This window comes from Salvelinus alpinus, chromosome 17 (genome assembly GCF_045679555.1).
Source record: "Salvelinus alpinus chromosome 17, SLU_Salpinus.1, whole genome shotgun sequence".
NCBI classification, from domain to species: Eukaryota; Metazoa; Chordata; class Actinopteri; order Salmoniformes; family Salmonidae; genus Salvelinus; species Salvelinus alpinus.
In genome coordinates, this window is record NC_092102.1 from 28,886,623 (window position 1) to 28,914,143 (window position 27,521).

Here is a 27,521-nt window from a genome sequence, read left to right on the forward strand (position 1 = left end):
TGCTCTGGCACCCCAATGGTGGAACAAACTCCCTCACGACGCCAGGTCAGCGGAGTCAATCACCACCTTCCGGAGACACCTGAAACCCCACCTCTTTAAGGAATACCTAGGATAGGATAAAGTAATCCTTCTAACCCCCCCTCCCCCTTAAAAGAGTTAGATGCACTATTGTAAAGTGGTTGTTCCACTGGATATCATAAGGTGAATGCACCAATTTGTAAGTCGCTCTGGATAAGAGCGTCTGCTAAATGACTTAAATGTAAATGTAAATGTAAAACAAGAACGGTAAAATTGTCACACAAGCAACTAAGAATAGTGTATGGAGGTGTATGCTCAATACAAAATTACAACCAACTCATCTGCCACAAAATTGGAAGAGACAATTACTTTAATTATTTCATTTGTGTCTACCACCCATTAAAAATCATTAATTACTTAAAATTATAAATTGACAAATGTATCAGTTTCACTTAAAGTCAAAAAGTTTGACAGCAATACCATATAAAATTCAAGACAGTTGGAAACAGTTTTTTGATGTCCCAATACCATGGCATAGGGTCTATGAACTGACATATACAACAATAATTGACAGATCAATCCGGGGCGGCAGGTAGCCTAGTAGTTAGAGCGTTGGACTAGTCACCGAAAGGATGCAAGATCAAATCCCCGAGCTGTCAAGGTAAAAATCTGTTGTTCTGCCTCTGAACAAGGCAGGGGGACTGTTCGTAGGCCGTCATTGAAAATAAGAATTTGTTCTTAACTGACTTGCCTAGTTAAATAAAGGTAAAATTTGGAGTTAAGATCAGAATGAATAGTGGAGTGGACGCTGTGGGTAAAAAAAAGAAAAAAATCAAGCACTTGAGGAAATTAGGAATACATCTATAAATATTTAACTACAGGTACCATAGATGTGAGCACAGTAGAAGTATTGCTGTCTGTTAGTTTACCCCAGTTAGGGTAAAGATGGTAGGGATTAGAAATGCAAACAATTAAATTGATAGAACCTACAATATTAAAGTTGTTTTCTGCTTCAAGCTCTTATTCACAACATTTAATGAATACAGAATGTCCACAAATGACAGATCATTGTTACATGCCCAAATGCTAGCATGAACTATTTCCTTTTGGGGAAATGGATGGGTGTACATTTAATGTGACTTCTTGGCTAATTAAGGTATAAAAGTAGGATTGAATGACAACTAGTATTCACATGCTCCTCTCTACAGTGTATTTGGCTCCCCATCGTAGTCTCATATTGGTGTCAGTGGAATATCTACTGAAACCTGTTATTAGAACATACTGTCAAATTGCTTCTATGTCAGCGTAATAACTGACTATCATGTTGTGTAATTGTCTGAGGATATTATTCAGAATTTCTATCATTCATTCATTATTATGTGAATACCTACAGCAGACCAATATGACATCTGAATACTTTATTTGGAGAGAAAAAAGTAAGTGCAAGTGTGAATCATGTTCCATTTGATTTTGTTAAAAATAAAGTTAAGCAAATCAGTAATATAAATGAGAGATTGCAAAAAATTGTTACACGTATGCCTCACATCACTTGTAGTGACAGCCAATGGAATTAAAGTCATTGGGTTACAATATAATACTTTCTCTCAAAAACAAACTCACGAACAGTTACTCATGCACACAAAATCACTACTGCAAAACAATAGTGCACATTTCAAAAGACAAATGTCAAAATAACACAACACATATTGAAATCTTGGTAAGTGAGAATCTGGAAGGTTCATTCAGATTCTGTATGTTCTATTTTGAACTGCATGCATGTCCCAAATTGCCCCTGTTCACTATAAAGGGAATAGAGTGCCAATTGGGACCCATCCAGTGTCAATCACTGTCATCTCCTCTTTTGTTTTCTGCTGCCCCTCTAGGACACATATTCAGTACATGCTCATGGCGATCAGGTTCAGCTGAAACAGTCCATACTGGCTTTGGCCCTCTCCATTTCATGGAGAAAGTTGTAAAACTGGGGGAGGGTCAACTCTAAAAAAAGACACAAAAAAAAAGACCAAATCTGTGAATGATACCAAGAACAATAAGCAAAGTGACCCAATGACATACTGACTTGGGTACAGTACGAGTTAGAGACTCACCCATGTAGACATTTTCAGTTGAGTTCCCCTTTCTGATGACCAACTTAAGCTGGAAGAGACGTAGATATAGTTTCAAATAGTGCAGTAGAAAACAGCTTTGTGCGGTGGTCATTGAGTGCTACTTTCACTGTGTGTGGACATACTTTTGTCAACAAATTAAAGCGGCTGAAGCGGAAAAATACAGTATTAGCAGTCCGCAGAAATTCTGACAAGTAGGAAGGCAGACCACGAAAACTAACGGCCAAGTGTGTTGTCATAGCGATCTATCACACTTCCATCGGTCAGTCAGTTAGTCCATAAAGCTGTAACATTTATAATTCACACTTCTTACAAAAATGTTACTGTCCATCAATCATTATTTTAACCTCTACGCTATGGGTTTATGGTCTAGACAGTAGATACACACTGAATCCATATTTTATTACCTGGTCAATCTATTCAGAAAGTATTCACACTCCTTGACTTTTTCCACATTTGGTTTCGTTACAGCCTGAATTTAAAATTGATTGAATAGAGATTGTGTCACTGGCCTACACACAATACAGCATAATATCAAAGAAGAATTATGTTTATTCAAATCATTTACTAATTAAATTATAGGAAAAGCTGAAATGTCTTGAGTCAATAAGTATTCAACCTCTTTGTTATGGCAAGCTTAAGTTCAGGAGTAAAAATGTGCTTAACAAGTCACATAATAAGTTGCATGGACTGCAATAATAGTGTTTAGCATGATTTTTGAATGACTACCAAATCTCTCTACCCCACACATACAGATAATTGTAAGGTCCCTCAGTCGAGCAGTGAATTTCAAACACTGATTCAATCACAAAGACCAGGGAGGTTTCCCCAATGCCTTGCAAAGAAGGGCACCTATTGGTAGATTGGTTTAAAAAATTATATATACACAGACATTGAATATTGAGCATGGTGAAGTTATTATTTACACTTTTGATAGTGTGTCAATACACCCAGTCACTACAAAGATACAGGCGTCCTTCCTAACTCAGTTGTCGGAGAGCAAGGAAACCGCTCAGTAATTTTACCATGAGGCCAAGGGTGACTTTAAAACAGTTACAGAGTTGAATGGTTGTGATTGGAGATAACTGACATTGTAGTTACTCCACAATACTAACCTAAATGACAGAGTGAAAAGAAGAAAGCCTGCACAGAATAAAAATATTCCAAAACATGCATCCTGTTTGCAATAGGGCACTAAAGTAAAACTGCCAAAAATGTGGCTAAGAAATGTACTTTTTGTCCTGAAAACAAAGCATTATGTTTGGGGCAAATAGAACAACACATCACTGAGTACCACACTTCATATTTTCAAGCATAGTGGTGGCTGCATCATGTTGTGGTATGCTTGTCATCGGCAAGGACTAGGGAGTTTTTTAGGATAAAAATAAATGGAATAAAGCAAAGGCAAAATCCTATAGGAAAACCTGGTTCAGTCTGCTTTCCAACAGACACTGGGAAACAAATTCACTTTTCAGCAGGACAATAACCTAAAACACAAGGCCAAATATACACAAGGAGTTGCTTACCAAGACGACATAAAATGTTCTTGAGTGGTCTAGTTACAGTTTTGACATAAATCAGCTTGAAAATCTATGGCAAGACTTGAACATGTCTCTTTAGCAATGATCAACAACCAACTTGACAGACCTTGAAGATAAAAAATAAAAAAAAGAATGCGCAAATATTGTACAATCCAGGTGTGCAAAGCTCTTAGAGACTTACCCAGAACGACTCACAGCTGTAATCGCTGCCAAAGGTGATTGTAACATGTATTGACTCAGGGATGTGAATACATATGTAAATTAGATATTTCTGTATTTCATTTTCAATAAATTAGCAAAAATTTCTAAAGCCAAAAACATCTGTTCACTATCATTATGGGGTATTGTGTGTAGTTGGGTGAGAATTATTATTATTTTTTTTTTTTAAATCAATTTTGAATTCAGGCTGTAACACAATAACATTTGGAATAAGTCAAGGGGTATGGATATTTTCTGAAGGCACTGTACATTTATTCAATATGTAATCATGATGGCAACATAAATAATACCTGTAGAAAGGTGTTTCCAACTTTCTGAAGTTCACTCGTCCCCACGGTCACTATGGAGACAGACAACATTCAATTGGGCATTCAATCACAATGCCTTATTGTAATTGAACTGCACTTTTAACTATCAAGAGAGAGAGGCATTTAGCTTGGCTTCAGCCAAGTGCTCTAGACGCTTGGATTATAGACATGCGCAGATGCCTGAGCAATAATAGGCATGCCTGAGCAATAATTTGTTAAATTAAGATTGTACTTAGCATACCCACGTATAGTACTTTGCATAATCGTTACTTAGCATAGTGAATACTGATTGGTTGAGTCATTAGGCCACTATTAACTGAAAGATTTTAGACCACTCACTGATCAAGAACATTTTATGTATCGTTGTACACCTAATCACAACAGATATCTTAATGAGTCTAAAGCCAACAAACCACAATAGCATGCTCTGCTCATGTTGTCGTGCCCAGAGCCATATATTTAGAGAGTTAGGTCAACTTTTAGAATTTTGAATATTGTTCTAATTTTTGACTTTCATAACATGGGGAATATTTAAACAGTGCTATGTTAATGGAGAGCTAACATGGCTTTGCCTGAGGACTCAAACGGAATGGTTCCACTGCTCTATGTTCGCTACATACTTCAGTTAGACTGCCATCGTTGAAGTCGTTTGTGATGATGGTTGTTGTACAAAACAAAGTCATCAGCGATTGGATCCTCTAAGCCAGGTATTCCCCAGGGGTACAAGCAATGCCGTCTGGGGTACGCCAAATAAAAATGTGATTCACATTTTTTTTATGTTGTTATTTTGCAACAAAAACATTCTTAACATTTTCAAACAGTACATTTATATTTTCCAATGGTGGTATACATTTGGGTGAGTTTTTTTCCCCTCGCCTGAGTAGCCTCATTTCACTGCCAAAAATAAAATTAAACCATCTAGTGTTCAGCGAAATAACAATGTCAAATACAGGTAGCCTTGTCAAAAAATTAACATCCAATCACATTAACCATTACTCTTGCGGGAAACCTTCACTCTCGCACAGACATTTAGAAATGAAACATGACAATTTGAAAAATAAGCCACGGGAGTTTTTTGAGGGCGAATAAAGACAACTTTCGATTAGTAAGACATGTATAAAAGCAACAGATACCATTAATAAGAAGGAGCTAGAAGCATCTTATATGGTGCGCTACCGAGTGGCTAATACGGTGAGCTACTGAGTGGCTAGGACAGGCAAGCCCCATACTATTGTGGGGGACTTCATTCTTCTTGCTGCCGCGGATATGGCTGGGAAAATGCTGGAGGAAAAGTCCCCAAAAAACTATACAGACAATGTCTTCATCAAACAACACTGTTTCACGACGCATCAGTGACATGGCAGGAGATGTTTTGAAACAATTACTGCTTATCATACAAGCCAGTGAATTATATGCGTTACAGCTGGAGGAGTCAACAGATGTGGCGGGCCTGGCACAGCTCCTGGTATATGTCCGTTACGTTTATGGGGGGGGTCAATTAAGGAAGACATCCTCTTCCGCAAACCACTGGAAACCAGGACAAAAGGAGAGGATATTTTTTAAGTACTGGACAGCTTTGTGACATCAAATGGACTTCGGTGGTCAAGATGTGTTGGTATCTGTACTGATGGCGCAAAAGCCATGACAAGGAGACATAGTGGAGTGGTAACGCACGTGTAAGCAGTTGCTCCCAATACCACTTGGGTACACTGCAGCATCCACCGAGAGGCTCTTGCTGCCAAGGGAATGCCTGACAGCTTGAAAGACGTTTTGGACACTACAGTGAAAATGGTTAACTTTGTTAAAGCAAGGCCCCTGAACTCTCGTGTATTTTCTGCACTCTGCAATGATTATGGGCAGCGACCATGTAACGCTTTTACAACATACAGAAGTGCGCTGGTTATCAAGGGGCAAAGTATTGACACGTTTTTTTTAAATTGAGACGAGCTTAAAGTTTTCACTGACCATCATTTTCACGTGTCTGACCGCTTGCCTGATGACGAGTTTCTCACACGACTGGCCTATCTGGGTGATGTTTTTTCTCGCCTGAATGATCTGAATCTAGGATTACAGGGACTTTCTATCATTCAACACACAGGTCTTTCCATCATTGTATGATTTTGTGTGCAAATGAACTCAAGCTTACGGACAATGTCAAATGTGATATAGCGAAGCACCTGAGTGAGCTGGGTGCGCAATTATGCAGCTACTTTCCCGAAAAGGACGACACAAACAACTGGATTCGTTATCCCTTTCACGCCCTGCCTCCAGTCCACTTACTGATATCTGAACAAGAGAACCTCATCGAAATTGCAACAAGCGGTTCAGTGAAAATTGAATTTAAATCAGAAGCCACTGCCAGATTTCTGGATTGGGCTGTGCTCAGAGTATCCTGCCTTGGCAAAACTCGCTGTTAAGACACTGATGCTCTTTGCAACCACGTACCTAAGTGAGAGTGTATTCTCGGCCCTCACTAGCAGGAAAACTAAATACAGGCACAGAATGTGTGTGGAAAATGATTTAAGACTGAGACTCTTTCCAAAACAACCCAACATTGCAGAGTTATGTGCATCCTTTCAAGCACACCCTTCTCATTAACCTGTGTTGAGTTATTCACAATTTTTGATGAACAAATAAGGTTTTATATGTAAAATGGCTAAATAAAGAGCAAAATTATTGATTATTATTTGTGCCCTGGTCCTATAAGAGCACTTTGTCACTTCTCACGAGCCAGGTTGTGACAAAAACTCACTCATTCTTATGTTTAACAATGAAGGCAGTGGTTCCCAAACGTTTTATAGTCCTGTACCCCTTCAAACATTCAACCTCCAGCTGCATACAATGAAGGCAAAAAACAACATTTGAGAGTGCGCTGACCCTAGAGGAGGTACGCAGCTGGAGGTTGAACGTTTGAAGGGGTAAGGGACTATAAAAAGTTTGGGAACCACTGCTCTAAGCAATAACATTTTCAAAACATTGGTTTTACCCACGTGTGTTCTACCTCTGGCTCAACCCATTGGTTTCTGGGACCAATCAGAATGGTTAGAATGCGTTTGCGTTCTAGAAATCCTAGGGGAGGTACTCAGATTCAGACTCATTGCGGAGAAGAAACTAAAGTCCGTGGGTGTGGTGTAGCGTTTGGCCCGGAGCAAGAAGCGTTTGGCCCGGGCAAAACATGGCTGCCACAGAATGATGAAGGGTCATGTAAATGCATCATAATGTAGAAACCGCATTGGCCCAACTCTCTAAATACATGGCTCTGTTCGTGCCTATTCAAGTGTAGAGCGATTTAGTGGCCTTTGTACATCTCAACGAGAAAAGAGAAAGCTGTGCCTCCCCAAAGATAAGCTCCGTATTGCCCCTCTCTCTCTCCCCTTCACGGAGAGGACCAGGAATAGGGCAATTCATCCATCCCAAATGCACACTATACACAACATAAAACATCCATCTATCTATAATACGATGAGGGTTATTTACAACGGCAATTCTATCCTTGCCCCCTATTCGTAAAGTATCTCAGAGTAGGAGTACGGATCTAGGATCAGGTCCATCCTGGCCATATAATAAGTATTCATTATTATCTAAAAGGCTAAACTGATCCTAGATCAGCACTACTGCTCTATAGGCCCTGGTCTTCTGTTCATAAGATGTCCTTGATTAAGTCTTACCACCAAACTTCCACTCCATGTCCACCAGCTGGTTGACCATCAGAGTCTGTCCTACAGCCAGCCTGGACAACACAGGGTAGTGGAGGCTCCACTGAAAAAATATATATATATAAAAATAAAAGTCAATCAATTACCTTTTTCTCAATTCAGCACTGTACTTAAATAGAGTACTGACACAGCATGGAGGATATGATATCAAATATACCTGTTGTGAAAAATGGTCTGCCTTGTCTTCACTGACTCCTAAAAATGAAAATGTTACACAACATTATATCTGTTGCACAGTGACACTGTAAAACTCATTAGTAATGAGGACTGTGGAGACAGGAGTATGGATTAGCTTTGATGCATATGGGATTTCATATTACAACAGACCTAAAGTGAGAAGGTCCTCTTTGACTTGGTCTTCTGTCAGATTTTTCTTCAGGGAACCTAGAATAAAAAAAAAAAAATCTTGGCTTTGAGTTAAATTATACAACACTTTATCCCTTTTGAGTAAATCCATTTGAATTCAATCACTTTTTGACACCACCACTTTTGATTTGAATGAAACCCTACATACAGTTGAAGTCGTAAGTTTACATACACGTTCGCCAAATACATTTAAACTCAGTTTTTCACAATTCCTGACATTTAATTCAAGTAAAAATTCCTTGTCTTAGGTCAGTTTGGTTCACCACTTTATTTTAAGAATGTGAAATGTCAGAATAATAGTAGAGAGAATTATATATTTCAGATTTCATTTCTTTCATCACATTCCCAGTGGGTTAGAAGTTTACATACACTCAATTAGTATTTGGTAGCATTGCCTTTAAATTGTTTAACTTGGGTCAAACGTTTTGGGTAGCCTTCCACAAGCTTCCCACAATAGGTTGGGTGAATTTTGGCCCATTCCTCCGGACAGAGCTGGTGTAACGGAGTCAGGTTTGTAGGCCTCCTTGCTCGCACACGCTTTTTCAGTTCTGCCCACAAATGTTCTATGTGATTGAGGTCAGGGCTTTGTGATGGCCACTCCAATACCTTGACTTTGTTGTCCTTAGACCATTTTGCCACAACTTTGGAAGTACCGGTATGCAATGTCCATTTGGAAGACCCATTTGTGACCAAGCTTTAACTTCCTGACTGATGTCTTGAGATGTTGCTTCAATATATCCACATAATTTTCCTACCTCATGATACCATCTATTTTGTGAAGTGCACCAGTCCCTTCTGCAGCAAAGCACCCACACAAGATGATGCTGCCACCCCCATGCTTCACGGTTGGGATGGTGTTCTTCGGCTTGCAAGCTTCCCCCTTTTTCCTCCAAACATAAAGATGGTCATTATGGCCAAACAGCTCTATTTTTGTTTCATCAGTCCAGAGGAAATTTCTCCAAAAAGTACGATATTTGTCCCCATGTGTAGTTGCAGACCGTAGTCTGGCTTTTTTTGGGGCTTTGGTGCAGTGGCTTCTTCCTTGCTGAGCGCCCTTTCAGGTTATGTCAATATAGGACTCGTTTTACTGTGGATATAGATACTTTTGTGCCTGTTTCCTCCAGCATCTTCACAAGGTCCTTTGCTGTTGTTCTGGGATTGATTTGCACTTTTCTCACCAAAGTATGTTCATCTCTAGGAGACAGAATGCGTCTCCTTCCTGAGTGGTGTGATGGCTGCGTGGTCCCATGGTGTTTATACTTGCGTACTATTGTTTGTACAGATGAATGTGGTACCTTCAGGCATTTGGAAACGTTTGACCCAAGTTAAACTATTTAAAGGCAATGCTACCAAATACTAATTGAGTGTATGTAAACTTCTGACCCACTGGGAATGTGATGAAAGAAATAAAAGCTGAAAGAAATCATTCTCTCTACTATCATTCTGACATTTCACATTCTTAAAATAAAGTGGTGATCCTAACTGACCTAAGATAGGGAATTTTTACTAGGATTAAATGTCAGGAATTGTGAAAAACTGAGTTTAAATGTATTTGGCTAATGTGTATGTAAACTTCCGACTTCAACTGTATATTTAATATAAGTAGACATGCACTCATAATTGACTGTAGTGCATATAAAGCATCCACAAGCTACTGATGGCTGAAAACACAATCATCGCGGGATGAACGAGTGACGAATTTCCAGCCAAAGGTGGTCCGTTTAAAAATCATTCCTTCCTCCCTCACACTTGCAGGGCAAGGGGCATACTCGTCAGAAGTCATGATACGTCATCAGAAGTGTCCACTTAATTTGAGGGCTGAGGGGAAAGGGTGTGTCTTTTAAGTGTTTGGACCGCAACCAGGGTCTAAGCTACAACATATGTGAATATGAAAAAAATCTGAGTTTATTGATTTGATCATTTACATTAAAAAGGTGAAAAAAATTGAAGAATGTTTTACTAAAACATCATTTTTTTCATGAAATTGTAAAATAATTTGACAACCCTATTTGTAAGCTTTAAAATGATATCAAACTAAACCATTTATATTTTCCAGTGATGAAGACATGGATGTCTCATGTTGGGGTATGCTAAATGGCTCAACTTTGAGCACCTCTAGCTCCTGAATGTTTTGGCATTCAGGTCCAAAGTCACTTTCTGAGCACCTCTTCCATGGGCAAACATGTGTGGAAAGTTGTTTAAATCAAAATGGATGCTGTCAAAAAGTTATTGAATTCATATGGATTTACAATTTTAAGTTGTTGTAACCACATACTTAAATATACACTGAACAAAAAATATAAATGCAACATGTAATGTGTTAGTCCCATGTTTCATGAGCTGAAATAAAAGATTCAAGAAATGTTCCATATGCACAAAATGCTTATTTCTCAAATTTTCTGCACACATTTCTTTACATCCATATTGGGAGCATTTCCCCTTTGCCAAAATAATCCATCCACCTGACAGGTGTGGCATATCAAGAAGCTGATCATTGCACAGGTGCACATTGTGCTGAGGACAATAAAAGACCACTCTAAAATGTGCAGTTTTGTCAAACAATGCCACAGATGTCTCAAGTTGAGGGAGCATGCAATAGGCATGCTGACTGCAGGAATGTCCAGCAGAGCTGTTGTCAGATAACGTAATGTTCATTTTTCTACCATAATGTCGTTTTAGAGAATTTGGCAGTATGTCCAACCGGCCTCACAACTGCAGACCATGTGTATGGCGTTGTGTGGGCGAGCGGTTTGCTGATGTCAACATTGTGAACAGAGTACCCCATGGTGGCATTGGGGTTATGGTATGGGCAGGCATAAGCTACGGACAACAAACAGAATTGCATTTCATCAATGGCAATTTGAATGCACAGAGATACTGTGAGAGATCCTGAGGCCCATTGCCACACCATTCATCCGCCTCCAATCACCTCATGTTTCAGCATGATAATGCATGGCCCCATGTCGCAAAGATCTGTACACAATTCCTGGAAGCTGAAAATGTCCCAGTTCTTCCATGGCCTGCATACTCAGCAGACATGTCACCCATTGAGCATGTTTGGGGTGACCTGGATCGACATGTATGACAGCGTGTTCTAGTTCCCACCAATATCCAGCAACTTTGCACAGCCATTGAAGAAGAGTGGGACAACATTCCACAGGCCACAATCAACAGCCTGATCAACGCTATGCGAAGGAGATATGCCGCGCTGCATGGGGCAAATGGTGGTCACACCAGATACTGACTGGTTTTCTGATCCACGCCGCTACCTTTTTTTTTTAAGGTATCTGTGACCAACAGATGCATATCTGTATTCCCAGTCATTTGAAATCCATAGATTGGGGCCTAATTTATTTATTTAAATTGACTGATTTCCTTATATGAAATGTAACTCAGTAAAATCTTTAAAATTGTTACATTTTGCATTTATATTTTTGCTCTCTTGGTGGTAACAGTATGGACCAGAAAAAAATGACATTTTCCTTGATATACCATATATCTAAGATGTGTGATGGAATCTTTACAATATTTTGGTGTATGTGTATTTCATGTTGTACACATTTGCAGCTAAAGTTTTTTTATATGCTTATTTGTGAGTGCTAGGTCAGTCTCACCATGGGGAAGCAGCAGGAGGCTCTTCATGAGGTTCCTCAGTGGGCCTGCACTCATCCCATTCTCTCCTGCAAACTCACTCAGCTGATGCAGGAACCTGTCCGCCTGCATACACAACACAATGAATGAAACACCAGTCAAGTGCACACAGCACACCATGAATGAAAAAGCTCTTCAAATAATATATTAAATAAGACATCTCTCTCCCCCAAAAAATAAAAACTAGCACTTGACTTTTTCTACTAGCACTGACTTTGCTGATAACAGCTGTATTGAGGAAAACATGCATTACTACAACAGTGATATGTGGTTGTCTCACCTAGCTGTCTTAACACGAATGCACTGACTAAGTCGGTCTGGATAAGAGCGTCTGCAAAATGACTAAAATGTAAAAAAATAAGTTAATGCGTGTGTGTGTTTACCTCTTTTGGCTCCAACAGGAAATTGAAAAGAATCTCAGTCAGACTTGTGAATTGCTACAGGGAAACAGATTAAAAAGTGTTTATTGGCCTCTTCAATACAGTATTGCTATTTTTCCACAGATCTACTTTGTTAACAGGTAAGGCAGGTTATGTGACACTTGCTAGTCATGTGACCTGGGATGTTGACTCAGGCCAGAGAGGAAGAGGCAAAGTGAGAGGTTTTACTCTGCCTAAAATCTGTCTATGAAAATATGCCCACAAAGTGAGGAATTTTGTATAGAGGTCAATGAGAGAGTCGAATTTGGTCAACAAAAAATGTAATTGCTAATTTGCTACGTGAGGCTTATTTGATCTAATAGAAATTTCATAATGGTTAGGTTGTTACTGATATAAGTGAGCATTTCTGCAACTTGTTGTGCAGTTTTCATAGAGATAAATAGAGGACTCATCATGGATATAACCCGTTTTAGCATAGACATTGCCATTTAGGGATTCCACCGTTAGTCAACTGGGTGGGGATTCCTATGAGTTGGGAGCAATCAGTCAATTAAGAAAAAAATGGATTACTTTAAATAAAATGGAGATGGCCTCAATGGCACTGCCCATGCTGTCAGACACTATAATGACACCGATACAAAGATGAGTCCTCTATCTCTTAGACCTGTTCTTTGCACGTGTATCTGCCAAGCCTGATCTCGCCTCTGGCCTGCCTTCCATCTTTGAGGACATGTATTTCCATTGTTAGAGCAGTCACTTGACTATCTTGTCAATATAATAGACAATCTTTGCTCAGGAACAAATGTCTATCTTTGTCGACACAAATGTGTTTCATCTTCATTTTGCAACATTGTATCATACTAAAAACAGCATGATTCTACAACAGTTTGGCTACTACCGGTATGTAAATTAATTTGTTCCTGAGCAAAGCTTGTCTATTATATTGACTACAAGCATACAGCTAAGATTTGAATGCAATTCACTGTTCTTATCTAACGCTCAAAACGACAAATTCGCGTTATTGAATGCTCACCTGTTCGTTGAATTTGTTCAAGTTCTGAAAGTCATTGCTCACAGAATCTGGTAAAGTATCTTTGGTAAATTGCAGTTGCAACATTATAGCTGTAGGCCTGGAAATGTTTACTTTAGTGGCTACTTCCGTGATGGTAAACTCAAATGAAGCTATCTTGCTATTCAACTCAGCACATTCCATATTTTTATCTTGCCTATACAGCGCATTCAAGGCTGGAAAACTATCCATTTGATTAAATTAATCAAAAATCAAAAATAATCTAATTGAAAATATATTTATTACAAAAATACACAATCTGTTGTAAAGTATTTTATGCTTTATTTGTTCATGCATTGTTACAAGTGTGGCAATAGTTAAACTCAACATAGAGACACGTAAGACAATAGTGTGATATAATTTAAATGGGCACAGTTATATGATTATGTATCTGTTATTATACCAATGGATTTAAAGGTAGAGTCAGCCAAATATCAGCCAGATATTGCGATGAGCAAGATACAAGACTTCGCTCTCACACAATCACAGAGTATCTGCACATGTGCACGGGTTCGCTTCACGCTTTTGGAATGTGGTAGCCAAGGGATTAAAACAGTGGAGAAGTTTAGCCTTGCGCTCCAACGCTCTTAGTTGTTGCGGAAATTGACCCACTATGCTGTTTACTTTGAGCATCTACATTTCATATCGCTGACTCTATCTTTTATACTATTTCAGTATATTAATACAATGAGCAATACTTTTCCAGTGACAACATCAAATGTTTGGATGGGTTGGTTTATTGTGGACATTAGGCTTCACGCACTCTCCTAATAAGGACCAGTAGGCAGTGGTGGAAAAAGTACCCAATTGTCATACTTGAGTAAAAGTAAAGATACGTAGTAAAAAGGACTCAAGTAAAAGTGAAAGTCACCCAGTAAAATACAACTTGAGTATCAAAAGTAAATGTAATTGCTAAAATGTACTTAAGCATAAAAAATAAAAGTATAAATAATTGCAAATACCTTATATTAGGCAAACCAGAAGGCACAATTTTATTTATTTACATATAGACAGGGGCATACTCCAACACTCAGATGTCATTTACAAACTAAGCATGTGTGTTTAGTGAGTCCACCAGATCAAATGAAGGGGATGACCAGGGATGTTCTCTTGATAAGTGTGTGAATTGAACCATTTTCCTGTCCTGCTAAGCATTCAAAATGTAATGAGTACTTTTGTGTGTCAGGGAAAATGTATGGAGTAAAATGTACATCATTTTCTTTAGGAATGTAGTGAAGTAAAAGTAAAAGTTGTCGAAAATATAAATAGTAAAGTAACGATACCCCCCAAAACGACTTAAGTAGTACTTTAAAGTATTTGTATTTGCCAGCAGGGTAGTAGACCATTGGCAGAACTGCATATAAATAAATGGTGTATAAATGCAGTACAGGTGTATTAAGGGTTAACACTGGAAAAGGTAAATCTAGTTTCCATTCAGCTACAGTGTGATTCGAGACCCGGGAAAAGTTACGCCTGAACATTGTGGCACATTGTGGCAACAAAAAAAAACGAAGAAAAAAGATTACAACAGGCAAGTTTGAAAAGAAGAGAACTCCGCTTAGATATTTGCGCACAGGTTCCACAGGGTATAAAGGCATGCATAGGTTGAGGTAAGTAGTGTGACACTTCGAGGCACCTGGCAAGCAGTGAGAGAACCAATCAATCTCAACTCTTCCCCGCTCACCGAATGACTACCCCTGCAACAGGTACATTTTTGTGCAGTTGCCGTTTATGATGTGTTTTTTTCCTTTTATGATGTGTTTATGCACGCTAGTCTGCAGAACATTATTTAGGAGATCAGTTAGCTAGAAACTGGAAGAATTCCTGCATGAGGTTTGCTAACTTTCTTACTGTTACATTAATTTGTTCGATAGAGTCAACTTAATTTAAACTTTTTTTGCGGAAAGACGTAGGGTAACATTACATTTCGATTCAATTGATGAAACAATGTTGCGTCGATGATTATGTAAATTGGAGACAAGGAAGGGAAAATACCCTACATATCCTCAAACATGGTAAATATAAGGATATTTATCCTACAATAAAATAATATTATTCTTTTTTTGTATGGGAATGTTTAATATTGCATAGTTTCAATTCAGAGTTGAACTGCGTCACGCGCACTCAGTATTGTAGCCTACAGTAGGTTACAGATGTTGCGAGTGGAATCTAATGGATTTTTATGCTTGAGTAGTTTGTGGTTTCCAATCAGGTGGTGATTTATTTATTTTTAGCGTGTCTTGGACGTTTATTTCAAAGTTTGTTGAACTTCAACTTCACTAATGAAGGGTTAGATTTTTCTTGTGGTATTGGCACAATTTCCTCAAAATCACTATAAATTCGATTGCGTTGTTTTTCATACAAACAAGTGCCTGTTTCCTACTCCATGCCGTTAGAGACAGAGTTTTTTTAGTATTTTTGTATGGCTTATTTGAAATAATTGTCTTCTGTATGCCTTGATAATCATTCCCTGTAGTGGAATTTCAATTCGAATGCTGAAACATAATATAATAGGCCTATAACCATAGGCTAGTCGCTTAAGTATGACACAATTTCGTGGACTGTTGTGCACCTGCGTGGATTTTTTTGCAATCAAATTTGCAGTCTTTGAAGTTGGGTCTTTATTCTCGGAGAGTGCCCGCGTTAGTGGTGCGCGTGTCAGCTGTTTGTTCACTGCACCACACCGCAATTGCTAATCCAGGGTTTCGGTCCTCGTGACCCCAAGGAGTGCACGTTTTGGTTTTTGCTCTAGCACTACACAGCTGATTCAAATACTCAACTAATCAAAAGCTTTCCAGCTGAAGCTGGTTGAGAGAATGCCAAGAGTGTGCAAAGCTGTCATCAAGGCAAAGGGAGGCTATTTGAATTCTCTCAAATACAAAATATATTTTGATTTGTCTAACACTCTTTTGGTTATTACATGATTCCATATGTGTTATTTCATAGTTTTGATGTCTTCAATATTATTCTACAATGTAGAAAATAGTAAAAATAAAGAAAAACCCTGGAATGAGTAGGTGTGTCCAAACTTTTGACTGGTACTGTATCTCTATAGTTGAATTTAGAAGTTTACATACACGTTAGCCAAATACATTTAAACTCAGTTTTTCACAATTCCTGACATTTAATCCTAGTAAAAATTCCCTTTCTTAGGTCAGTTAGGATCACCACTTTATTTTAAGAAAGTGAAATGTCAGAATAATATTAGAGAGAATGATTTATTTCAGCTTTTATTTTTTTCATCACATTGCCAATGGGTCAGAAGTTTACATACACTCAATTAGTATTTGGTAGCATTGCCTTTAAATTGTTTAAATTGGGTCAAACATTTCAGGTAGATTTCAGGTAGCCTTCCACAAGCTTCCCACAATAAATTGGGTGAATTTTGGCCCATTCCTCCGGACAGAGCTGGTGTAACTGAGTCAGGTTTGTAGGCCTCCTTGCTCGCACACGCTTTTTCAGTTCTGCCCACAAATGTTCTATAGGATTGAGGTCAGGGCTTTGTGATGGCCACTCTAATACCTTGACTTTGTTGTCCTTAAGCCATTTTGCCAAAATTTTACTCTGGAAGTATGCTTGGGGTCATTGTCAATTTGGAAGACCCATTTGCTACCAAGCTTTAACTTCCTGACTGATGTCTTGATGTTGCTCCAATATATCCACATAATTTTCCTACCTCATGATACCATCTATTTTGTGAAGTGCACCAGTTCCTCCTGCAGCAAAGCACCCCCACAATATGATGCTGCCACCCCCATTCTTCACGGTTGGGATGGTGTTCTTCGGCCTGCAAGCCTCCCCTTTTTCCTCCAAACATAAAGATGGTCATTATGGCCAAACTGTTCTATTTTTGTTTCATCAGACCAGAGGACATTTCTCCAAAAGTACGGTCTTTGTCCCCATGTGCAGTTGCAAACCGTAGTCTGGCTTTTTTATTGCGGTTTTGGAGCAGTGGCTTCTTCCTTACTGAGCGGCCTTTCAGGTTATGTCGATATAGGACTCGTTTTACTGTGGATATAGATACTTTTGTGCCTGTTTCCTCCAGCGTCTTCACAAGGTCCTTTGCTGTTTGTTCTGGGATTGATTTGCGCTTTTCTCACCAAAGTATGTTCATCTCTAGGAGACAGAATGCATCTTCTTCCTGAGTGGTATGACGGCTGTGTGGTCCCATGGTGTTTATACTTGCGTATTATTGTTTGTACAGATGAACGTGGTACCTTCAGGCGTTTGTAAATTACTCCCAAGGATGAACCAGACTTGTGGAGGTCTACAGTTTTGTTTTCTGAGGTCTTGGCTGATTTCTTTTCATTTTCCCATGATGTCAAGCAAAGAGGTACTGAGTTTGAAGGTAGGCCTTGAAATACATCCACAGGTACACGTCCAATTGAGTCAAATGATGTATCAGCCTATCAGAAGCTTCAAAAGCCATGACATCATTTTCCAGAATTTCCCAAGCTGTTTAAAGGCACAGTCAACTTAGTGTATGTACATTTCTGACCCACTGGAATTGTGATAAAGTGAAATAATCTGTCTGTAAACAATTGTTGGAAAAATTACTTGTCATGCACAAAGTAGATGTTATAACCGACTTGCCAAAACTATAGTTTGTTAACAAGAAATTTGTGGAGTGGTTGAAAAACGAGTTTTAATGACTCCAACCTAAGTGTATGTAAACTTCCGACTTCAACTGTATAGGCTATTTGATGTTTGTTTGTTTATGGCGCACGAGACACCTGTCTTTTTCGCAACTCAGTGAACTAATCCATTGCGGAGGCCAAGACAAATCGATTGCAGATGCCGCGGGGATGCGCAATGAAAGTCTCTCCAGAATGCTATCTTTCCCGACAATTTGTGCACATTCATTGTTGCATATCTTCATTGTGTTTGTGTTTGATTGTTAGTGTCTATCAATTCCCCGTTACATATACTACATGGTCAAATGTATGTGGACACCCCTTGAAATTAGTGTTCGGCTATTTCAGCCACACCCGTTGCTGACAGGTGTATAAAATCGAGTGCACAACCATGCAATCTCCATAGACAAACAATGTCAGTAGAATGGCCTTACTGAAGAGCTCAGTGACTTTCAACATGGTGACGTAATAGATCTGCCCTGTTAGAGCTTCCCCAGTCAACTGGCTCCCGAGTGGCGCAGCAGCCTAGTGCACTGCATCTCAGTGCTAGAGGTGTCACTACAGACCATGGTTCGATTAACCCAGCGTCGTCCGGGTTAGGGTTTGGCTGGGGTAGGCCGTCATTGTAAATAATATATTTTGGGATCACGTGACCCCTGAACGAGATGGCCGTATGAACTAGGAGCTCCGCACAAGTAGTTTCCAATTCCTAATCTTACCTCCACTTCAAGTTTAAACTCATTTAGCTTTAGTCAAAAAGTAATGGCGGCTACAAAAGGCGACACTACAGGTGACATTTTTACCCGGACTCGAGCATTAGCGACGGAAAAAGCCTCCAAGAAGCAGCTAGCTTCAGAAAAAGCTTGCGCCATTAGCCAGGAGCAAGAGGACCCGTTCCCCCCCGAGGCCCAACGAATGCCAACCTCGCACTCTGTCGAAGACATCTTTTCTGAGCTGAGATCCCAACGTACAGAACTCAACACTAAACTAGATGCCATTAACGCTCAGCTCAGTGCGATAGGGGGCAAGGTGACAATCCTGGAAAATGCTTTGCCTGACATAAACAACAAGATAACCATAAACGCGGGGCGCCTGGACGAGGCAGAGGGGCGAATCCTATCCACGGAAAACTTATTGACAGACGCCATGGAAACAATAGCATATGCTAAAAAAAATATAGAGCAGCTGGAAGAGAAAACAACAGAGGACCTGGAAAACAGGGGGCGAAGGAATAATTGTGTTCTATTAAATCTGGGCGAAAAGGAAGAGGGGAAACATGCCACTGATCCGCTACCTGCAAGACAAACTTCCCGAGTGGCTCCATCTGTCCACCGACAGGCCCATAGAACTCGAGAGAGCTCACCGAGCACTGAGGCCCCCACCAGCAGCCAGACAACCACCGTGCCCAATCACCATACGTTTCCTGAGATTCACCGACAAGGAACGAGTCCTACAGGCGGCGAAAACCAACACCATCACAGTGGGAAACGCCAAACTCACCTTACACCAGGACCTGTCAGCTGGAATACGCCGAAAGCGCCGAGAGTTTGACGAGGTGAAGAAATGCTCCATTGACCGAGGCATCTTTAGGGGATTCAAATACCCAAACGAGCTCAGGATTCTTCACCAAGGAACCCTGCGACACTTCAAAACTCCCGACGAGGCAAAACGTTTTTTGAAAGACAACCCCGGTCAATGATAAATGGACCAATGGCTTAATGCGATTACTGTTATTACTAAAGGAGGTAAGACAACATATAGCCGATATCCAAAGACCCACCCGCCCCGCTAAATGTCATTATAGCTGTCTAATCTATATTTATGTGCCTTTAGCTGAGCGGGATAGGCCCCATATTATAACCTAGGCCTACTATATGTAGGCTGGGCTATTGATTTTATTTTCTCCCTTTTTTAATGTGGTCTGGACGGGGGCTACGTTGTCATTTACTCAATGCGGGGCGGAGAGGATGAGGCATTTCTTTGGTGGGGAGGGGGAGACGTTGTGCGTTGCTAACTGTTCCCGGTAGTTTTTTTTTGTTGGAACACAGAATTGTGACTGAGCGGGGAGGTAATAGATCCAACGGGATATGTAGAGTTGTTTGGGAACTCGGCTGGGGTGTTCAGAGATTGTTATTTTATGTAAACCATTTATTTTCCTTTTATGTGAACGCAGCTGTAATTACTATCCACCTTTACCCAGAGATGACTTGCACTAAAGTTCGATTACTGTTCGATGACGATGACTAGTACCTTAAATCTATTGACATGGAACTGCCATGGTCTAGGTCATGCAATAAAACGGAAAAAGATACTATGTGCTCTAAAAAAGGAAAAAGCAGACATTGCGCTATTGCAAGAGACACACCTCTGTGATGCTGAACATGCCAAACTCCACAGAGCTTGGGTGGGACAGGTGTATTTCTCATCTTTCAAATCCAACAGTAGAGGTACAGCCATACTTATCCATAAGAATGTTCCATTCATAATTGACAAAAACATATCTGATCCGGAGGGGAGATTTATTTTGATAACTGGGTCACTGTATGGGCAACCAATTACTATCTTAAACATATATGCCCCTAACACAGATACTCCTCCTTTTATGTCGAAAATGATAACCCTGTTCAATGAGCATTGTGTTTCCTTTGGAGTGTTGGCCGGCGATTTTAATTGTACCCTGAACCCAACCCTAGACAAATCATCTCAAGTCCCCACCACAAATCCTAGATCTGCAAAGATGTTGAATTCTCTTACTAAAGAGATGGGACTGATAGATATCTGGAGAGAGACTAATAGCTTATCTATGGACTATACATACTACTCTAATGTCCATAACACCTACTCCCGTATAGATTACATTTTTATCCCAAAAAGTTTCATAAATTCAGCCACGTGTACAATCGGACCCATAGCGCTTTCGGATCACGCCTTTGTCCACCTCCGCTTTGACCTCTGCAAAAACATCCCGAGGTCAAAGAGCTGGAAATTCAACACCTCCATGCTATCAAACGAAGCATTCCATACATTGGTAACTACATGGATAGACAACTACACACAAGACAACAAAGATTCTCCTGTTTCTCCGGCCACAATGTGGGACGCTGCTAAAGCCACACTAAGAGGTCATCTAATCGCATATGCTTCCTCTAAGAAAAAAGCAATGGAAGCACACAGGCTAGATCTGGAGAGGGAGCTGGAACGCTGTGAAAAAGTACATAAACAATCCCCAGACAGCACCTCCTGGAGTCAACTTAAAGCAGCCAAAGCCAAACTGAATTTGGACTATACTCGGGAGATTAAAAAAAAAGTTTTCTTTACTAAACAGAAATACCATGAGTATAGCAATAGGCCTAGTAGATTGCTTGCTTATCAATTTAAAAAAGAGCAGTCAGAGCGTACAATTATGGCTATCCGAACAGCAGAGGACGAGGTCACATATGACCCAAAAAAGATCAATTGAACTTTTCACGATTTTTACTGCAAACTATATACCTCTGAGAGAAAACACACGGAGGCAGAACTCCACTCCTTCCTAGAGGGAATCTCGCTACCTAAACTATCAGAGACCGACCAAGAAGATCTCAACTCCCCCTTCACTCCTGAGGAGATCCTGGAGGCAATTACCTCCATGCCACCTAACAAGTCCCCAGGCCCAGATGGATTCCCCAGAGAGTTCTACAAAGCTTTTTGGCCCCAGCTTAGCCCTATTTTCATGCCAATGCTGGAGGATTTTTGCAAAAACGGAGTTCTCCCAGACTCAATGCACACAGCTCGCATTACAGTGTTGCTCAAAAAAGACAAGGACCCCCTATCCTGCTCCTCCTTCCGGCCCATAAGCTTGTTGGATTTCGACTACAAAATAATTACCAAATTGCTCGCCAAAAGACTAAACACTCTTCTTCCCAAAATAATAAAAGCGGACCAAACTGGATTTATTAGAGACAGATACTCTTCTGATAACATTCGCCGTCTTTTTGATATTATTGATCAAGTAAACGCACAGAAGACCCCTGTCCTGCTGGCTTCACTGGATGCTGAGAAGGCGTTCGACAGGATGGAGTGGAGCTTTCTGTTCTCAGTCTTAGAAAAGTTCAATATGGGCCCAAACTTTATTAAATGGAACAAATCACTATACTCATCCAAATGCCATGGTGACTACTAACGGACTGAACTCTGACAGATTCCCTTTGGGACGGGGCACAAGACAAGGGTGCTCGCTGTCCCCCCTGCTCTACTTGTTGGGGGCGGAGCCTCTGGCAGAGTTGATAAGGAGCAATCCAAGTATTATAGGTGTTCATGCAGGCGGCCTGCAGCACAAGATTTCGCTCTACGCGGATGATGTCTTGCTCTACATATCCAACCCTGAGAAATCCCTTCCTCCCATTTTAGACACAATTGCTCAGTATGGCAAGTTTTCAGGTTATAAGATTAATTTTAACAAATCCACTGTCTGCCCTCTCAATATTACACTCACCAGTTCTATGAAGACACTATGCCCATTCCAATGGAAGACACAGGGGTTTCAATACCTTGGGATATTCATAACACCAGATCTGAATAGGCTTTTCAAGGAGAATTATCTTCCACTCCTGGATCGAATCAAGAACAACCTCCAAACCTGGATCTCCCTCCCAATTAGCTTAGTAGGAAGAATTAATGTAATCCGTATGAACATCCTCCCTAGACTGAACTATTTATTTCAGATGCTCCCATGCTATCTCCCAGCTTCCTTTTTCAAAACAATTAACCAAAACATCACCAAATTTATATGGGGCAATAAAAAACCTAGGATCAAGCTCTCCACTCTATCGAAACCTGAATCTAAGGGTGGTCTTGCCCTTCCCTCCCTTCAATTGTACTACTGGTCTGCCCAAATCCGCAACATGCTAACATGGATCACAAATAGACAAGAGTCAACGTGGATCCAGATAGAAGCCCAATCCTGTGGTTCATTGCCACTAAGCTCAACTATATTCATTAATAACTTTAGTGAAGTGGGCAACATAGCCAAAACATTTGTGATTTACAGCACCCTACTAGCGTGGAGGGACTGTAAGAAATACCTGGGCATCTCCTCCCAAATATGTTCTCACTCGCCTATAGTAGGCAACCCAGACTTGCCAAAAGCCCTGAGGGATGCCAACTTTAATCTTTGGCATACTCTAGGAATCAGGACCTTTTCAGACCTATTTCATCAGAAGACCACTACACTGAAATCCTTTCAAGAGCTCTGCAGTGAATTCAATGTGCCAAGATCCCATTTAAAAAAAAAATATCTTCAAATTAGACATGTCATCTCCTCATTTACTTCCAAGAGGAGGTTTAGAACTCAGTTGAATGAAGTTGAAACCCTTCTTGTCACAGCACAATCCATTAAAGGCAAAATATCTTATATCTATAGACTCCTTTCTGAGAATGGAGGCTCCTCCTTTACTTCTTTGAAAATAATCTGGGAAAAGGACCTTGGTCTGACTATCAGTGATGAGTTATGGGCGGAGGTTTGCGACAGGGTATACTGCTCCTCTACCAATGTAAAAATGAAAGAATCGAATTACAAATTTTTGTAAAATTTTTATTACACTCCCTTGAGACTCCATAAAATGAAAACAGACATTTCTCCTAACTGTAAAAGATGTACCTCTGAAAGTGGAACCTATATGCATGTATTTTGGAGCTGTAGAGAGATTGCCAGATTTTGGCAATCTATACATACTGCTGCACAGAAAATACTACATGTACAGTTTGATATGACCCCGTGTCTCTATCTTCTTAATGCCCAGCAGGACTTTGTTCTTGATCCTGACAGAGAAAATTTGCTCATGACCATTACATACTTTGCTAAGAAATGTATTCTTCTATTGTGGGCCTCTAGTACCTCTCCTACATTTAAAATGTGGACTGACCAGATTGTTGACTTTCTCCCTCTTGAAAAGCTCACGTATGACCTCCACAAGAGACAGCCCAAGTTTGATAGACTCTGGTCTCCACTACTCAACTATATTTCAAATTGGACAGAGTGAATGGGGGGGATCAGGGAGATGAGCAGATGCGTGTTGTGTAAGGTGCTGTAAAATCTAAAAACTAATTATTGGCTCATCTCAGCTAAGGCTGGAAATAGCTAATAAGAACCTTGATAGTGCTGCTGCAAGTTCTATATTTTAAATTTTGTTATAATTATTATTTGTGTGTGTGTGTGTGTATGTATGTGTGTATATGTATGTATGTATGTATGTATGTATGTATGTATATATACAACAATTTTTTAATTATTATTATCATTATTTTTTTTTTTTAAGTCTGTCACATCTGTGAATGTGGAATGTGTTTGGTTGGTTGATTGATTGAAAACTTAATAAAACTTTAAATTGAAAAAAAATTATATATTTTTCTTAACTGACTTGCCTAGTTAAATAAATATTAAATAAATATAAAATAAACTGTAAGTGCAACAACGGCTCAGCCGTGAGGTGGTAGACCACACAAGCTCACAGAATGGGACTGCTTAGTGCTGAAGCGTGTAAAGATTGTCTGTTCTCAGTTGCAAAACTCAATGCTGAGTTCCAAACTTCCTCTGGATTCAACGTCAGCACAAAAACTGTTCGCTGGGAGCTTCATGAAATGGGTTTCCATGGCTGAGCAGCTGTACACAAGCCTAAGATTTCCATGTGCAATGCCAAGTGTTGGCTGGTGTTACGGGTACAAGTATTCTGTGTGTATCCTGTGTGTATTTCTTTTCTCTCCTTCTCCCCTACTCACAGGTGACAATCATCATTCCCTAATCAGTCATCAATCAGTCGCTAATCAGAAGACACCTGCTCCTTTTCTCCTACCCAATCACAGTCCCTTTCCCTTGGGTTAAAAACCCTGTCAGTTGTGTTCTCTGGAGCTCGATCTCTCTGTGTAGCTCAATCTCTCTGTCAATGCCATCTGTCTATAGATCTCTTGTTTGGTTTGCAACTACATTTCACTTTGTCCCCACCTGTGAGTATTGGTTTTGTTATGGTGTTTGTTTGACGATGGGAAAAGGGGGTACCAAGATAAGTCGCCCATGGGCATACTTTACCCGTAGAAATACTTTGTTAAATACACTAGTTAGAACTGGGAGGACCACCCACTGTATTTTTGGTTAGTTAGTTAGCTGTTGTTGAAATAGTCTAGCTTAGGGGTGTTTTTGGATACTTACTATTTCTTTCCTTGGGTCCAGCTCAGCCCCTTTTCCTGCTCCCCCCATTACCGTGTGTTTGTAAATAAACCCTGAGTGTTTGACGGTAGATATTAGTTGTCGTGGTTATTTCGTTCTCACTCTTTCTTTGTCACTACTATAATTTGCATGAGATATGTTACGGGTCCCATTACCATCCCCCCTAGACTGTCGGGCCAAAGGGATTCGTAACAGCTGGAGTGGAGTAAAGCTATCCGTTACTGGAGTCTGGAGCAGTGGAAACACATTCTCTGGAGTGATGAATCACGATTCACCATCTATCAGTCCGATGGACAAATTTGGGTTTGGCGTTTGCCAGGAGAACGGTACCTGCCCCAATGCATAGTGTCAACTGTAAAGTTTGGTGGAGGAATAATGGTCTGGGGCTGTTTTTCATGTTTCGAGCTAGGCCCCTTTGTTTCAGTAAAGGGAAATCTTAACGCTACAGCATACAATGACATTCTAGACGATTCTGTGCTTTCCTGTTTCAGCATGACAATGCCCCCATGCACAAAGCGAAGTCCATGCAGAAATGGATTGTTGAGATTGGTGTGGAAGAACTTGACTGGCCTGCACAGAGCCCTGACCTCAACCCCATCGAACACCTTTGGGATGAAATGGAACGCCGACTGCGAGCCAGGCCAAATCGCCCAATATCAGTGCCCGACCTCACTAATGCTCACCGCAGCAATGTTACAACTGTGGAAAGCCTTCCCAGAAGAGTGGAGGCTGTTATAGCAACAAAGGGGGAACCAACTCCATATTAATTCCCATGATTTTGGAATGAGCTGTTTGACGAGCACGTGTCCACGTACTTTTGGTCATGTAGTGTATATCACCAGTAGTACATTTGCCGTTAACTACTATACTTTCTAATCTACATAGTTTGTTTGGTTATGGTAATTACACCTAATTATGCATAGAAGTAGGCCTATAGGCTGTGTACAAATTATAGTATTTCTGATTGGCTTAACACACAACCACTAATGAGCTGTTGAGCTTCTCAAAGTAATGTTTTTTTCTTCACCTCAAACAGCAAGCAAACAAAGTCTGTTTTTACATCCATTGAGAATGACAATAGTTCCTCGATGAATTTCAGAAATCTTTCCAGCTCTTCTTTTTGATAACCTATCAGTGTGAAAGGGAAAAATATAATGCTCTGATCCAGTGGACACGTCATAAAATAGGTCTACCTGATTACTTCTTATCCCTTGTGCAAATAGCCTACAGCTGTGTCTGTCCCATGAGTGCCCAGAATATTTTGGAAGTTTGCTAGTGATCTATGGGCTGGACCCAAGTTAATAGTTTATCCAATGTTTCAAGTTCGTTGCAGACAGGCCATGCGTAGCCAATGTGATTTATAGGATATTTATTTTTTCAGGATATCTTCTACCTGCATGCTGCAATGTTTTTATTTGTTGGCCTTTATAGGCTATTTTTACATAGTTGACAATGGCAATAGAAGTTACATTTTAGGTTTGTATCATTCTCATTTAGATTTGGATAGAATTTTGATTAACCACATGCCAAGGATTTTAAGATACTTAGACGTTATTATAAATTAAATTAAACTGTTCCACAAATGTACATAAAGAAAACCATAACTGGCACGCAGATACACTTCCGTTCAAAAGTTTGGGGTCACTTAAAAGTGTCCTTGTTTTTGAAAGAAAAGCAAAAAAAAATTGTCCGTTAAAATAACATCAAATTGATCTGAAATACAGTGTAGACATTGTTAATGTTGTAAATAACTATTGTAGCTGGAAACGATTTTTTTTTATGGAATATCTACATAGGCGTACAGAGGCCCATTATCAGCAACCACCACTCCTGTGTTCCAATGGCACGTTGTGTTAGCTAATCCAAGTTAATCATTTTAAAAGGCTAATTGATCATTAGAAAACCCTTTTGCAATTATGTTAGCACAGCTGAAAACTGTTGTACTGATTTTAAAAAGCAATAAAACTGGCTTTCTTTAGACTAGTTGAGTATCTGGAGCATCAGCATTTGTGGGTTCGATTACAGGCTAAAAATGGCCAGAAACAAAGCACTTTCTTCTGAAAATCGTCAATCTATTCTTGTTCTGAGAAATTAAGGCTATTCCATGCGAGAAATTGCCAAGAAACTGAAGATCTTGTACAACCCTGTGTACTACTCCCTTCGCAGAACAGCGCAAACTGGCTCTAAACAGAATAGAAAGAGGAGTGGGAGGCCCCGGTGCACAACTGAGCAAGAGGACAAGTACATTAGTGTCTAGTTTGAGAAACAGATGTTACTCAGAAACAATGTTCAAGG

At 40.0% G+C, this 27,521-nt stretch overlaps 2 protein-coding genes across 4 annotated transcripts in view; one reads left to right on the top strand and one right to left on the bottom strand.

The window, feature by feature from the left end:
* Positions 1–1,421: 1,421 nt before the first annotated feature.
* LOC139542693 (COMM domain-containing protein 7-like) lies at positions 1,422–13,519 on the bottom strand. Its single transcript, XM_071348447.1, has 9 exons — positions 13,356–13,519; positions 12,326–12,379; positions 11,906–12,008; positions 8,253–8,309; positions 8,083–8,120; positions 7,878–7,968; positions 4,192–4,241; positions 2,124–2,172; positions 1,422–2,013 (listed from the first exon to the last, which is right to left on the bottom strand). The coding sequence occupies exons 1-9, from the start codon at positions 13,437–13,439 to the stop codon at positions 1,937–1,939; spliced, it is 603 nt and encodes a 200-aa protein (XP_071204548.1). The 5' UTR covers positions 13,440–13,519; the 3' UTR covers positions 1,422–1,936.
* LOC139542692 (DNA (cytosine-5)-methyltransferase 3B-like) overlaps positions 13,134–27,521 on the top strand; it is a 91,293-nt gene continuing 76,905 nt past the window's right edge. Inside the window, exon 1 of one of the 3 annotated variants that reach the window (XM_071348446.1) lies at positions 13,134–13,222. The gene's annotated coding sequence lies outside the window, so the exon portion shown is untranslated. Of the gene's footprint in view, positions 13,223–13,985; positions 15,098–15,119; positions 15,407–27,521 lie in introns of those variants that run through there. The other 2 variants (XM_071348444.1, XM_071348445.1) reach the window with 2 other exon arrangements.